The sequence below is a fragment of the Corapipo altera genome, unplaced genomic scaffold (genome assembly GCF_003945725.1).
Source record: "Corapipo altera isolate COAL_440 unplaced genomic scaffold, ASM394572v1 0, whole genome shotgun sequence".
Lineage (NCBI taxonomy): Eukaryota > Metazoa > Chordata > Aves > Passeriformes > Pipridae > Corapipo > Corapipo altera.
In genome coordinates this window covers 24,397,223-24,413,733 of record NW_020884872.1, presented here as the reverse complement: position 1 = coordinate 24,413,733, position 16,511 = coordinate 24,397,223, and the positions used below count along the sequence as shown (strand labels likewise).

At 38.7% G+C, this 16,511-nt stretch overlaps 1 protein-coding gene across 1 annotated transcript in view; it reads left to right on the top strand.

Annotated features, from left to right (window-relative positions):
• Window positions 1-14,168, top strand: part of RAB20 (RAB20, member RAS oncogene family) — a 31,210-nt gene extending 17,042 nt beyond the window's left edge. The window contains exon 2 of the mRNA XM_027639799.1: window positions 12,462-14,168. Within this exon, the coding sequence (XP_027495600.1) occupies window positions 12,462-12,982 (521 nt within the window). The 3' untranslated portion in view covers window positions 12,983-14,168. The remainder of the gene's footprint in view (window positions 1-12,461) is intronic.
• Window positions 14,169-16,511: the final 2,343 nt, after the last annotated feature.

The following is a 16,511-nucleotide window of genomic DNA, read 5'->3' as shown; positions in this document are numbered from 1 at the left end:
AATTGGCTTTCTGTAAAAGGGACTTTTCTTTGAGGAGATGGGTCGATGTTCCAGCAGGCGTTAAAGCTGAATGGCTTCTCCTGCAGGCCAGAAGTGACTGTCTCGCCCAGGTCAGGTTGTTCTACAGCCCGGTCCTGTAACTGGCCTCTTGTTATTTGCTGCTGAGCAATATTTAACCATCAAGCTCTTCTGCTGCAGTTAAGTCTTCAGTGCTATTGCTTCCTGCAGAACTCTTCCAAAGTAAATCTGAAGGTTGTCTTTTTTTTTCCTTTATGGTTTGCTTCCAATCACATCTTTCCTCAAGGAAATCTGCAAAATGACCACTTCTTTTAAAATAGCAGTTTAAAATTGTCTTTTAAACACAAACTTTCAGAAGAATTTTACATCGATTCTTACATTTTACTTACTCAGATTTAAATTTCTAGTTTCATTTTTGCATTCCTGCTCTCACATCAGTACGGGCATACAGGAGCTTCATAAATTTAACTCTCAAGCACCCTGACAGGTTTTCTTTTTGGTAGACATGGTGTTGATGTGAGATTTCACCTGGAGTTCTGCTCATAGACAGGATGGTAATGTCCCATCAATCTGTCATACCCTCATTTCTTTTGCCAGATATAAGTGTTTAGATAGAATGTTTTCCTGCACTACTGTGAGATTGCAGAGAGAAATAGATAAATACTGGTGTCATTTTTTCAGTTTGTGTTGAAGATGCACTCATGATATGCTTGCTGGTCTAGTGTGGCTAAGCTTAGTTCTGTTTATCTTTTACAAGCCACTACCCTTCTAGACAGCTGAAAATACATGAATTGCTTGAAGCTTCTGGGGTTATCTCCTTTTTCAAGAAATAAACACAGTACATCAAGAAATCTAAATAAAATGTGTGGTTTGAAAAAACTAAGTCTTATAGCTAAATGTAAAAGTTATTCAGGGTTGTCGAGACATCAAGGGGATCTTTAGCTACAGAAAGGTTTGTGGGTCCGACGGATTAGTGGGAATGGGGGAGACCTCCAGGCTTTAGGCTGCTAGCCCATTACCTGCGAGGTGAATGCCCTTCCCCCCGCCCCAGCACGTGGCCCTGCGACCCCGCAAGGAGCACACAGACCACCGGGAAGGGACGGACGAAAGAGGAAGTTTATTGTGGGGTAGGGGTTTATAAGGCTTTCAGGAGGGTCAAAAGGGGACCAATCACAAATTCAGGGTCACATAGAAAAAACCATCAGGTGAAGGGTCAACAGCCAATAGAAAGGGGTTAACAAAGGCCAATGGGAAACATCTCAGGACACCTTCCCAGGACACCTTGTGTGGGAGCACAGGGGATGTTGGGAAGAAGATCAGTGACTCTGCAAAAAGGTAAAAGCCATTTTAAAACCTGTTTAAACCACCTTAAAAACTTCAGTTTCTGTAACATTTGAACTGTTTTCATTTTCTTCACTAATCCATCTCTGACAGGACTTCTTCCATCCTGCATATGGCAAATCCATTGCCACATGTGGGGATATTTTTTTTTTAACAGCAGGTCTAACCAAAGTTTTTGTTGGCAAAAACATGCTATGTAGTGTGGTTAGGAGCTTTTTTCTGTGTAATGCTTTATGTTGCTAGACAATGATTAAGTTTAAAACCTTGGATAGAAAGCATATTCATGGAGTAAAATTGGTGTTTCTATGAGAACTTTTATTTTGAAATTAAAGTTCTTGTGAGTTTAGAAGCTCGATCTTAATTTCATTATTAGAATGGTAAGTTCTGATTCATTCTTGCGAGCAAGAAAAATAATTTTGCATTTATGCAGCAGAACAGATTCCAGGTACTCCTTTGTTCCAGAAAAGCAGAAACTAGTTAATGGCCTAAATCTTCTAGACAGTAGGAATCTTCTCTGGTAATATTTCTTCTCCTTTATATAGGAGTTGTGCAGCTGAAGACATTGCTGGTTATAGATACCCTAAATCTGCATTTAGTTCAAAGACGCTCAATTTATAAATCTCTTTATAAAAAGATGATTGCAGCTAGAAATGTACAGAATAAACAAATGTATAAGGCTGCAAATAAAGAGAGACTAATGTTATGTGGTGCTGGCAACAGGCTAAGTTAGATTCATTGGGCAACATATCTTTTGCAAAGTCCATTGAATTGGAAGTAGATGGCAAACCAAGCTCTTGGTGCCTTGTGTTCCAGAACCTATGAACTATTCTGAAAATTATAGCAAGCATAGGGAGGGTTGAAAGTAGTAAAGAATTTAAGTAATGTCATAGCTTCAGTGAGGCTCTCTTACATTCTTGGTTATAGAATAATATGGAAGGACTGGAGGAAAGAACTACAGGTATGGTTGTTAGTTTAGAGGAATATGCCGAAGGCAAAGAGTCTGAATATGAAAAACTGTTCATTTCTCTAGCCTAACAAGAAGGAGGTTAATCCATAGGGGAATACCTTTTAAGGAGGAGTGTGAAGTTTTTCTGGTGTTTGGGGAACGTAGTGGTTTTTAGTTTGGGGTTTGAGGCATCTTTTTTGTTTGTTTTTTGAAGAGGATACTTCATGAAGCTGAAAGTCTATCAAAATTCAGAATTGGAAAGCTGAACTATACAACAACCTAATTTGTGGGGTATTGACTTTCCTTTCTTTAGCTGCTTTATAGAACACAAATTCCTCCTCAGTCTTAAGATAACTAAGTGAAATTGTATCATCTTTATTATGCAGGAGGTCATATTTGAATGATCCCTGATCTTGCTCTGTAAATGTTTTTTTTAATGATTTTTTTCTTTCCTCTTCTATTCTCTCCCATGTAAACTTGTTCTCCTCCTTCCATTGAGTGTGTCTGATAGTTCTGTCATTGGGAACCAGTAATACAAGTCTTCACTACCAGTTATGGAATGAAAATGGACAGACTATTCCTCAGGGCTGGATTAAAAAAGTTTCTGGGAATAATTAAACTAATTCATGGCTGAATAATGCAGGATTTGACAAGATGACAGAGGGATGTTTATTAAAGTTGAACCATGGGTGAGAAGGCTTCATCTACAGTAATCGGCTTTTTTGGATACCTCTGGGAGTCAGAATACTCTACAGGATGTAACAGCGGATTGGTTGGCACCAGTCTGAGCTGTTAGGCATCTGCTTTTAGTGTATCTGCCTTCAGAAAATTGAGATTTTACTTAAAAGTACATTTCTCCATAAACTATCGCACTGTTAACTGTTGAAAAAACACAGCAAATTTTTACCCATATTTCAGTTGTGGATTCTTTAGAGGTGTACTGTGAGTGAAGGCTGTATGGTTTTTGAGGCATTTTTTCAGCACATCGGAAAAATGTGGTGACTATACTTTTGTTTTGGAGCTTTTGCCAGGACATGCTTAGACTGATAACCTTGGAAAATATGAAATGAAACTAATCCTGTAACAAAAAATTCCCATTGTCTTCTGTTTTTCCATTCTTATTGAACAGGTCTTTGTGTGTGCCCTTTTGCTGAAAAAAAGCATATTGCAACAAGCTGCCTTCTTCAGATAGCGCTCAGATGATCCTGTAGATCATTAACCACTTACAGAGTTTGGCATGTGATGTGCAACACACCACGCTGACATTCTTGCATAACTTCTCAGCATGTTATTTGTCCTAAAAATGAAAGGCCCATTCAAGTGAATTTCTTTAGAAGAATTGTTTTTTGTTGTGAATTGTACCAAAGTATCACTTTTGGAATGTTAATTGAATTGGTGTTCTAATAACAATTAAAGAGTCAGTTGAAAGTGCTTGGCCTATTGGTATAGTTCAAGTTTGAGAGGGAAAGATGTTCCAAAAGGACAGGGGTATGAAGGGGATTATTCTCCCAACAAATCTGGACTTTCTTGAATGGTTTGGCCTGTTATCATTCTGGGTGTACATAGCAAAAAAAGAAAAACAGAGAACACAGTGAAAGTAGAATTGTGAGCACTTTTTGTGATGAAAACCATAAAGAGAAGCAAATTAATAATAGTTGCTGCTGTCACCTGTTTTAGCTCATCTGTTTAGAAGATGAGATGGGATCTTACCACTGCATACAAATATCTCGAGAGAATGGGACCAGAGACAATTTAGTGGCGCCCAGTGACAGGACAAGGGGCAACAGGCACAAATCAAAACACAGGGAGTTTCATCTAAATATTAGGAAAAAATTCTTTACTTTGAGAGTGACGGAGCACTGAAACAGGCTGCCCAGAGGGTTTTGGAGTTTCGTTATTGGAGATATTGAAAACCTGCCTGGATGTGGTCTTGTGCAACCTGCTGTAGGTGAGCCTGCTTCAGCAGGGGGGTTGGACTAGATGGTCTCCAGAGGTCCCTTCCAACTCCAACCATCCTGTGATTCTGTGTGACTTTCCTTCTGAAAAGGCTCTAAACTAACAATAAGCTTGAATCTAAAGAAATATAGAGAACATTACTTTTATCAAAGTTAATCCTTTTTAAGGAAAGACTTATCTTTCATAAGGTAGGTGAAATGGCTACAATTTTAGGGCAAAATCTTTTACGTACTTCATATTTATACTTCATATTTGTTGGTCCTTACTGAAACATGTCCTTATTTATTTAAACAAATCTTGTTTATGATATATTAGTTAGCTTTAGTTTAGTTATTATATTTAAAGGAGAGGGGAAAGAAATAGGCTAAAAGAAATCCGATTATAGCTTTCTTTCATTAGATGTATTACTATTCTTAGGTATAAAGTGTAGTGGAATTTCCATTTCCAGTAAGTAAGCACCCCCTTTTCTTTATCACTATGCTTTCTAGTGATTCTTTCTGTTTATAAAGCTTTTGGATTAATTTTTTCCTGGTCATGATTGTAACTCAAAAGATTTAATTAATATGCTACCTTTGTATTAGAACAAGCAAAAAGAGCAAAACTTGATACAGCATACGCAATGCGGTTGTTTATTTTGTTTTTTTTTTCCTCTATGCTTTGTCTTTATACTCTTTAAAAACTTACAGTTTTTCCATCTTTGTTCTTTTTTACGTATTTTACGGTTTGGATTTTTTTTTTAAATGTAGCTGGGGAGTAGCAAGACGTGATTTGTGTTTTTTGTACCCTTAGATGAGGCAAGGGAAGTGAGTTGCTTTTCTTAATGCACACTGGTAGGTGCTGATGTAGACTAGTCTTCCAGGGGGGTAGTTGTTTTCTCTTGTCAGTGTTAATAGCTAATGTAGATGCCTGAAAGAATGCTGGCTTTGTTATGTAAAGGAATGGAGAGGATGAATTTTATTTTTTCCCTTGCATGTTACGTTGGATACAGAATCCCTAGTAATAGGCCTTGATGCTTGGTCACACTAATAATCTCATCCAGCTTTTCCTGAATACTATTGTAGATTTTTCCCTTATTCCATGGAGAATTTATTAGTATCTGTTAAATATTCCTGATCCTTGTGGGTCCCTTCTAACTCAACATATTCTGTGATTCTGTGATAAGTTTGCCTCCAAAGATAAGATTTATACTCTTTTAAAAAAATTTGTTTAAGAATTAGTCCTTTCCAATGGCCCTTCAGTTATTCATCACTGTGAATTTTTCCTACATTTTGATTTCTATAATAATTTAGATTCCCTAATACCACAGTTTACATATATTTTTGGATGTGTTTTATCCCATACATTGTTGGATCACTGATGGTAGTTTAGTAGACTTCTAAAATAATATCTTTAGTATTTTTATTGTGTAGAAGGGCACAGCTCAGTCTCTCACGATAAAACTCGTACTGTGGAGCCATAACTCATAAATTTGGGTTTATAGTGCCAAAGCATTTGGCCAGTAGATTGCATAAGATTTCTGAATGTGAATTTAGCAGGGACTAAATTATAGTGACATAATGTAAAACCACTTCCAGATCAGGAAAATAATGTTATGTTCCTCCTGTATAACAGTGCACTGAGCTCTTGGGATCTACCTTTTATTCAAATATCATGGAGTTAAATGTATTAGAAAGCATCTTCTGCTTCACTGTTTAAAGTTCATAAGGCTTTCTCATCTGTGGCAGTCAACTCATACGTTGTTCGTTCCTCTGAATCTGGGACTTGCCTCCATTTGGATATTGTGATCTTTTTTTTTGGGAAGATATTTGTAGTGATTGAAAGTAATGTCCTAAGTATATTTGCCTTCCTGAATGCCAGCTTCCAGGGGAGGAGAAGCAACTTGTGCAGGACATTTCCTTTATCTATATGAAAGCAGCAGTATAAATACCTAAATGCTGTCAGGCTTGGTTCTTAGTAACTTTGGATACAAGCTTGTGAATAACCTCTGTGAGAAGGACACCTCTGTGGGGGAGTGGGGGTGGGAAGAAGGAACCATTTGTGCAACATGATGATGTGTTTTTATGTTTTAAATTAGAGTGAAAAGAAGAATGTTATAAAGACTGAAGCTGTGTTAGTTGTTTCTATTTATTTAAAAGTGTTTTTGAATGACTTTCTTTTTCTAAGACCAGATCTGAGGGGGGTTAGGTAATTCATAGGTAGTGATTGTGCAGTGGATAAGTTCTAGCCTTTCTAGTCACCGATTTTTGTGTGCAAGGGACGTATTCATTAGCAGAGGTGTGGTATTTCTAGTATGATAATTAAAGCTGACTGAAGATCAGGGCTCAGATTGATCACGATTTCTTGTCTTGCCTAAGTGAGAAGTAAATGACTGCTCCTGGTTCATGTGGCTTGCTTTCTCACGCTGAGCTGCTGTTTCACAGAAGGAGCTTTATAAACCTAAAATGATTCATGTTTGCAAGGCCTTGGCAATTTCAGACTCCTTCAGAACTCAAGGTATTTGTTCATTAAGACAAAAATGCATAGATTTAAGGGAAGAGATGGTCTCTTTCAAAATTTTAAATCTTTTTTATGAGATTCTTGACTTAGCAATTCAGAGGAAATTGTGTTTAGAAGTGGAGTAAGCTTGTCTCAATCCTATATTACCTTGAGCCCACTTTCTTGACTGGCTGTTTTTGCTGTTTTTTTCTTTGGAGAGCAATGTTTGTTCATTGTACACTTAACCCATGTGGTTGTTATTTTCTTCTTCCATGTGTAGCTCTTTCTACTTTAAAACATGAAAGTGAAGCCCTTTGGGCACTAAGATCAGTACTTTCCTATGTTTATGTTAAATTCTGCTTTGGCCAAGACATTCATATCTAATTTTAATAACTTAAATAGAAACTCCTAAAACAGGGCATGGTTCATGCCTTGAATGTTGATCCATATCTAAATAATGAGTGTAAACAAAATAAATGCCATCTTGTTTTTTAGTAGAACTAGACATCTGTTGCATTCTGAAACTTCAGTATACACAAGTATCTTCTATAATGCAGCTTTGTGAATGTATAATACAGAGCGAAGGTGGAGCTTAAATGAATTTTCTAGTTACTCAACTGGAATTGTTTTAGTGGTTGTGGTTTTTTTGGGGTGAAGAGGGGGAGCAGGGTTTGTTAGGGTTTATTAGTTTAATTATTTAGGTTTTTTCCCTCACAGAGGCTTTCCTTCCATGGGGAATTTTGTCTAGAAGGAAAACCAAACGTTGGCATTTTTCTGACAGATCAGGGAGTCATGTATTAAGACAGCTCATGGATATGTAGAAATTGAATTCTCCAGTGCTTTCTGACTCATGTTTCTCCTAATTCCTGCTTATGTCCTCCATGTTAATCCTTTGGGATGGACAGCTTTATTTTTATCCCCAAGTAACCACAGGCATAGTCCAGTTCTTTAGAAAGCTCCTTACTTCAAGGGAAATGTGATAAAGTCACGTACAAGAAATGAATACCAACCTTGAACAAGATAATAAAGAACTCTGACTTAATTCTGTCAAAGCTTGACAGCCTGACTCACGCGTGGGGAGTAGAATTTTCCTGAAATCTTTTAAGGACCTTTATGGTTTGTTTAATAGTACATATGTGCACAAACAGTATATGTGCACAAACAGAAATCTCAGTTCCCAGCAAAATTGTTTCCCCTGATGTCCTTTAAAGGGTCACAACATTACTGCATTGTCTGGGAACAGAAGGAAATGTTGTTCCCTTTTTCAAAAGGGAGCTTCTTTGTCTACTCTTGTGATCATGCGGATGTTCCTGCTGAGGTAACTCAAGAGCATAAGGGTCATCCCTTGAACCTTCATCTACTGCAGCTGAATCCTCAAAGCTCATTTCTTTTTAGTACTGATTTCTGTGCTGTGTCATGGGTGTCATACTTTCTCTCTTCTTTCGTCTTCTAGCTAACTCCCTAGGGCACAGTTCCTGTCCCTCTCCATGTACACTCAAGTTCAGACTCTTTTATAAAGGAGAAAGAATTTGAAAGGCAAAACCTAGCTGGTATCTTGTGTTTTGTGTTAATTCCTCTCTACTGTTCAGATTACAATACTGTTAAAATCACAGTGAAAATTGTTGGAAGATACCTGATTTATGAACTGAGAACTTCCTGGATAATTTTGCGCTCTTGTTCAATTTTAATGCAATGTTAATGTGCCTCTGTAGCCTATCTTTGTGTACTTTTCACCGCTACATATTTGCTTTAGGAACTCAGAATTTAGGGTGCCACTCAGATTGACATCAGTGTAGCAACATTACTTTTCTCAGTACTTGATGGAAGACCTTTTTATCTCTGTAGTATTTGTTGTGTTTTATTCCTCAAAACTAAAACAGCCTGTTCTGCATTCTTGTATGTGCTCAACACTGAGAGATTTAAAACTTGTTCTTCTGGTAGAAGTTTTCTTGAAAGAGTGCATGTGTGGGAAGTTGTGGTGAAAGCTTTTGAAGGGGTAGGAGGTAAGGAGCATTCAAATCTGTCTGGAGGAAGTCATTTGCTCTTGTAAATATCCACACAACTTCACAGGCTACTTTGCATACCACCCTCAGAGGCAGCTGGGCAGGATTAGAGCTCCAATCCATGAGGAAGACTGAGGCACGGCTGATGTGAGTGGATCCCACAGCTGGGAAGGGATGGGAATGCTTGGTCAGGCTGTGGTCCCATCCAGAGAAAGCATTCACAGGGGCTTCTGACTTCCAGCTGAGAGGTTGGGTTGCTATAGGAGGCTGGCTAGACCAAAGCCTAGGCTTCAAGTTCAAGTCTCAGCATATTTTAAATCTAGCCTTGCTTATTTATTAGGCAGGCCTCTAGCAACTCTACTTTTCCCTTCTTTCTCCCTTCGGTTTCTTACAACTTTGTACTGAGGTCCATTTGGCTCAAAATTCTTTGATTTGTTTATGACGACCTTCATAAGACTTTGAAAATGCTCGGGGGCTGCACTGCTCCTGAGTGGATGGGGTCTCCAACAAGACTTCATATACTTGCTGGAAGAGCCTCTGAAAAGCTAATGGTACTGCAGATGGGGCTACAGCTGTAGGGTTGTCAAACTGCTGTAAATAAGGCAAAATATAAGGATGAAAAGAAAAATGGAAACTAGTTTTGGTTGATTTGCTTTAAAAAATTTCCCTGATGTCCTGATTTTGTGCCTTTGTGGTTGATTTGGTGGTTCTTGTAATTCGTTTGGCTGCAAATTATTTGACAGTTCTGCCACTCTTACCGTTACCTTTATTTTTTTTTTAAAGGGTGAAATTGTTTGATTGTTGGTCTCAGGGCTTACCATTTACTTTAGCTAATTATATAAAAAGGAATGTGGTTGAAGTGGGACCAGATGTGTCCAGGGAAAGAAAACTGGCTATAAGAAGGCAATGGCTGTTCTCATGTGGTAGGTTTGTCAACCTAATGTCTGACGCTATTTTGCCTGACACCTTGAGGACAGATATTAGTTTAAATACTTAGTGCAGTTTGGTTGTTTTTTTCCAAATTTAGAGTTGTTCCAGTCCTTAAGTGTCAGAAGTAGTCTGTGCAAGGAACCTGCTGAAAAAGTGCATTATGAAGTTTCTTCTGCATGTAGATTGTTCTGTGAGAGTGAGTGAGGGACACTATCCATTATTCCTCTGGCATAATTAACCCCTTATGCAAGTAAATTCTTTCTGTTTCTTTCTCCTTTTAAACAATATATTAGTTGTAGAAGTAATCAGTTGGTAGTTACCACGTAGAAGTGTCATGGTTTAATCTTGCTGTACAAGATTAAATTAGCATATGAATTCCATAAAACAAATAATAGTATTGTTCTAGTATTTGGTTGTTGTAGCAAATGATTCTGGGGGCTGGATATTATGGTTTAGGCATCTGAAGTGGGAGAACAGAGGAGGATATATGTTCCATTGTGATTTCCAGACCGCAGTATAATCAGGGTTCGGATGAAAACAAAATCAGTCATGGCACAAACTTTTACTGAAAAATTGGAGACGTTTAAAGACTCAGTTGCAGTGCAACTTCAAACATGAGATTGGAGGAAAAATTGCAAAAGCACTGACCTCCCTCCCCTGTATCCCAGTCTCCCTTGCCCTTACCCAAATACCTAAACAAAGGCATAATTATTGGTTTGGTTTATTTTTTTACTACCTCCTTTTTTCCTACCTACCAGATCATTAAAGAATTTCTTTTGATGGGGGAAAGCAAATCAGAAGTTACACAAAGTTGCACAGAAGCAGTTCTCCACTAACTTTGCCAAATGGTTTTCTGAATGCCATTCATTGAACTTTTGACCTCTGCAATGTCAAATAACACCTACTACCAATTATTCGCTTTGCAGGAAAGTATTTAAATTACATGCACGATTTTGATGTGAAATTCTCATTTTCCGTGTGATGAGAAAGAGTAAATAGTTGTTCCTCAGTTACTTTCTCAGTATTAGGCCTGAATTTATAGACATCTGTTTCTACCCTTTTTTTCAATCATTCACCAGCCTGAGAGATCCCACAATTTTTCCTCATGCAAATGTTTCACATAATTCTGTGCATTCTCATCACCTTCCTTTTACACCTCTTTATAGTGAATTCTACACCTTTCCAAATCTATTTCTCTGGCTGTTACCAGAGTTTCACAGAGTGTTAAAGGTGAAGTGAACTTTGGATTTCATGTTCTATCTTGATGTTTTCCAGTTTTGTTTTACGAATAATGATGAACATTTTGTCTCTCTTTTGGCACCTGTGGAGTAGAGTCCTGACATTTGTTGAAGGATTTATTGCAGTGACGATTATGTTCCCAGCTGAAGTAGATTCTGAGTTCCTTTCACAGTGTGCATGTTCATGTGCAGATGTGTTTTTTCAATATGTGCTGACCCACATTTTTCAGCATGAATTTCTTCTCCCTTTCCTATTCCACAGTCATTTACAAGGATTTCATGATATTGTAACTCATGGTGGTCAGTAGCTTTGTGCAGAAGATGAACGTAAGCAGGTGTCTTCCAGAATTTCTATAAACTGAGGTTCTGTGCGAAGAGATTGTATGACAAGAGAGTGTAGTTGCCTTTTTTTTTTTCTCTCTTTTTTTTTTTTCTTTGTTCATTCGCAATTCTCTAGTGACCTAAGGCTGATGCTGATGACTGGTTGAAACCTAGTGTGTTTTATCTGTTTCTTGATTGGGTTTTGGGGTGTAAAGTGAACTACAGTGTATTCTATGTGTAGCAGGTATTGGGGGAAAGTAGCAGTTCTCCATGGTAACACAGTGTGTCTTCTGCCTCATTTCCCTTAGTCCCATTACAAATACTAAAGCACATTTTTGCTTCCCAGAATTTAAAGAAGAGTCAGTTTTGTCTTCCAAGAAATGAACTTGAAGGATACCATCAAGGCTTCATCAGAGGTGCTGGAAGATACTTGCTGAATGATGAGGAAGAAATGTTTTAGCTGTTGGTTATTGAGTGATGGCCAGGGCAACTTAAAAGACAAATTACTTGTAGAATGTATTTAGGATTTTCTATATTACCTATGTTTAATACTGTAAAAAAGCGTGAATACTTGTGGTGGGACAGATGCATATCAATACTGGTTCTATACCCCAACAAGAGTCTTTTCCTGTAAAGCCAATGTACCTGAGAACTGTGGGCATGTAGCAGTTACAGTTTAGTCTGATTAAATAGCTTACAAAATCCCTCAAAACCTAGGAAGAAGTTGGTTACTGATTTTGATCCGAATTTCTGAACGGGATGTACTTGAAAATGTGTACTGAATTTATAGAAGTAATAAATTCTAGCAGAATTTGAAGCAGTACACTTCCGTTTATAAATGGTTAAATAGGTGGATGGGCCATCTGTGAGCCCAAGCAGAGTAGCAGGTAATATGACATAAGTCAACTAGTGTGCAATTTAATAAAAAAAATCAAAACAGTTCTTTTTCCTTTCACCTAGTGTGAATCCTGTTTGAGCTTGCTTGCTCACTTGTCTTTCCAGGGTCCCTGCTTTGAGATTGAGCAAGCGGTGTGTAGAGTTATTCTGTGGCACTGCTCCTCTCTTAAGGAAAAACAGAAGGAAAAACCTGAAAATGCTACAAATAACACATTTTTACCTTCACTGCTTCACACAGGCTTTTGAAATTGGCTTAAAATTCCTTAAACTCTTTTACTTGGTTAATAATGTGGCTTCCAGCACACTAACTTTTTGTTGTGTTTAAACCTTTGCCAGGACGGGAGCAGTTCCATGGCCTTGGGTCTATGTACTGCAGAGGAGCAGCTGCTGTGATCCTCACGTACGATGTGAACAGCTTCCAAAGCCTGACAGAGCTGGAAGAAAGATTCTTGGCACTGACAGACAGTGCAAGTGCTGACTGCATTTTTGCTATTGTTGGAAATAAAGTTGACCTCAGTGATGACTGTACTTTGCCACCAGATGAAAATAGACCTGAGAAGTCTGTTGCCAGCTGTGGCTCGAAGGTGCGAAAACAAGTCCGTGCAGAGGATGCGATTGCACTCTACAAAAAGATACTGAAATACAAAATGCTAGATGAGAAGGATGTTCCAGCAGCTGAGAAAATGTGTTTTGAGACCAGTGCAAAAACAGGATACAAGGTGGACTACCTCTTTGAAACTGTGTTTGAGATGGTAGTCCCAATAATTGCACGGCAGAAAGCTGAGGGGCCACCGCAAACTGTAGACATCACGGACTACAAGCCAGCAAAAAGGACAAAATCAGGTTGTTGTGCCTGACCCGTTTACGTGACATAAGAAAAGGGGAGGGATTGTTCGCTCCAGCAAAATGAGGAGTAAGAAGTGCTTGCAGCTCTCCAGAAAGGAAAAGTCAAAGCATAAATAAATAGACTAAAATGGTGTATCCAAAAAGAAACCAAAACCAACCCAACAAAAAAATCTTCTGACCATTAAAAGCTTCTGGGAAGCTCTGTGTATAAAAATGGGAATGCAAGTGAAATTATGGAGTAAGACTTGCCAGTTTCTATGGGCTCTGAAGACAAATGGTGTGTTAGTACAATTGGTAGTGACAATCATTTGGACAGTTTTGAAGGAATCTGACTTTTAGTGACTTGTCATTTCATGTTGCATATAAATGATCTATCTGTTTGTGTACTCTTGACAACTTTCATATAATTTTCATTTTTCCCCTTATGATTCTAACTTTGGAAGATTGAACACGTGGTACTTTTTTATTATTAAGATTAAAAAAAGAAAATCCAGGTATAATTTATATTTGTAATTAATAAGTCAGTTACAGTCTTTTTATGTCAGACATGACAGTGTACAATTCAGAAACTGAACTATTAAAATCACTGTGGATCTGTACTATTCATTTGGAGACTTTATTAATGGCAATTCTCCTTCTATAGTGGCCTTCCACATATTAACAAGTAGCATCACAGCTCTTGCTGCGATTTGCAGGAGGAAGTTTTTTTGGTTCATTTTTGTCTTGTATTTCTTTTTAATGTAGATAGCAAAGTGTTTTTTGGGAAAGAAAGCAACCTATTTTGTCTGCATTTTTGTAAAGACCTCTTTCTAGTGCCTGTAGGTATACCACTGCACTGAGTACCTGTGTTCTATCTCCCTTCCCACTCCTTTTAAAGCTGCAGAGCTGCAGCTTTGATTTTTATCAGCTATGCATGACATTACTGCCTGGAGTAGTAATTACCTCTACCTGGAGGGAAGTGAAGACGGGTGTGTTCTGATGTGAAACTGACTAATGCAGGGAAGACAAACTGTCTTTTGTGGAGTAAAAAGCGTGTGAAGGAGCAATAATGAGGTACGTGGTTTCTCTCCTGACTGCAGTAAAAAGGAGGGGCTTAATACAGCTCCTACAGCTCTTGGCTACAAAGAATGCATGCAGTGACCCAGGAGCTATGACTAGAGTGAAGAACTTCTAGTCTTTAAACACAGCCCCCTCCCCCCCCCCAAAAAAAAACCCTACTCGTCCCAAACAATAAACCTCAAAGAGGCAGCTTGCGGATTTTCAGTTCTTCAGTTTCTTGTGTGGGGATTCCATCACCTTCCTTTGAATGCTTCTGGTGTAATTTTCTAAAACTAAAGGGTTAGTTTTCTTATGCTTTGTCATTACCTTTCTCTGTCCCACCCAAATCACAGTTAGTGCATGGGGAGACAATTCCTAAATGAATAATGAGTTAAATTATTACTAAGTATATTTAAGGCATTTTTTTCCCAAAAGTACATCCTCTTGAGCAAATTGCTGCAGAGTAGTAGCTTTATTTTCTGCTCTCAAGTTAATTCACAGTACACATGTAGTGGGGAAGAAAAGCTCGAGAGAAAAAATACTGAACATTAAATAATAGAATCATAGAATAGTTTGGGTTGGAAGGGACCTTAAAACATCATCTAGTCCAATTCTCCATGCATTATACAGGGATGTCTTCAACTCAATCAGGTTGCTCAGAGCTCTGTCCAATCTAAACTTGAATGTTTCCAGGGGTGGGGCATCTACTACCTCTCTGGACATCCTGTTCCAGCGTTTTACCACCGTCACTGCAAAAAAAAAAAAAGTCTTCCTTATATCTAGTCTGCATCTACGCTCTCGTGGTTTAAAATCATTGTCCCTTTTCCTGTTGCTGCAGGCACTGCTAAAAGATGTCATCTTTTGGGTTTGCAGTTTAACACCTACCAGTCTGTCAGAGGCTGGACAGCATCTGAGCTGTGGTATATAAAAATGAGTACAATTAGAAACCTTTTAGCTATTAACAAAATTCTAGGGACAGTATCTAGTCTTCCCTCAGGACAGGAAGAAAGCAAGCAGGCCACAACCTTGGTCTTGTCTGTGACCAAAATGATATGCTGACATGCCTATGAGAGATTCAGCACTGGCTTTGCTGCATCTGTTGATGGCTGAACCTGCAGCATGCACTGATTACAAGGTCAGGCTTTTTGGGAGATGCTTTATTCATATCAGATCTTAAGGAATTCTTACAGTATTTCTAAAAACTCCAACTTGGGTGTTTTTACCAAAAGAGATGACACAGGAAAAAGTCTTGTGTGCTGTGCTTTTGCCCTTAGAGCTACACTTATCTGGCATGATGTTGTGGCTTTTTAGTGTTGTTGGCTATTGTTCTTGAGAAATGTCTGGGTTATGATGGGTTGTCACTCTACCAACCTGTGAGATCATGGGGTCACACAGTTACACTTGGGAAATTGCATAATACAAGGGAGCTATTGATGAGAGGTCAGGAGGAGATCTAGATTGCTCAGTATGCATGCTAACCCTGTTTCTTTATCACTTTCTGAATCAGATAGAATAGAATCAATTGGGTTGGAAAAGACCTCTGAGATCATAGAGTCCAACCCTTGCTCCAAATCCAGTCCATTTACTAGATCATGGCACTCAGTGCCACATCCAATCTGCGTTTAAAAATCTCCAGGGATGGTGAATCCACCACCTCTCTGGGCAGCCCATTCCAATACCTGATTACTCTCTCTGTAAAGAATTTTCTCCTGATATCCAACTTAAATTTCCCCTGGTGGAGCTTAAGCCCGTGCCCCCTTGTCCTATTGCTGAGTGCCTGAGAGAAGAGACCAACCCCCACCTGGCTAGAACTTCCCTTCAGGTAGTTATAGACGGTGATGAGGTCACCTCTGAGCCTCCTCTTCTCCAGGCTAAACAACCCCAGCTCCCTCAACCTCTCTCCATAGGACTTATGCTCCAGTCCCTTCACCAGCCTTGTTGCTCTTCTCTGGACCCGCTCCAGCACCTCAATATCCTTTCTGAACTGAGGGGCCCAGAACTGAACACAATACTCAAGGTGTGGCCTCACCAACGCAGAGTACAGGGGAAGGATCACTTTCCTGGTCCTGCTGGCCACGCTATTTTTGATACAGGACAAGATCCCATTGGCCTTCTTGGCCACATGGGCACACTGCCTTCAAGAAAAACTTGAAAGATTCTGGAATTTGATGTAGGATGTTTGGGGTTTTTTTTTAAATATACTAGTAATTTAAACTGATATAGCTGAGCTCCATTTTTACAGCCCAGTGTTGATGCTCTGTCTGCTGCAGTGGTGCCTATGCATGTCTGCAAGCATTATTAGAGAGCACAGTTCAACCCTCAACACTGAAATTGCACAGAATTTTTTTTTTTCTGTTTAGTGGTGCTGAGGATTTTTTTTGCGGTTTTGTTCTTTGTTTATTTTGGGTTTGTTTTTTGTTTTAAGAGCATAGAGAAGCAATGCAATATGGCCTGTATCCTAACATGAATTCATTAATTTCCATGTTGCTTCTGCAGATAGAT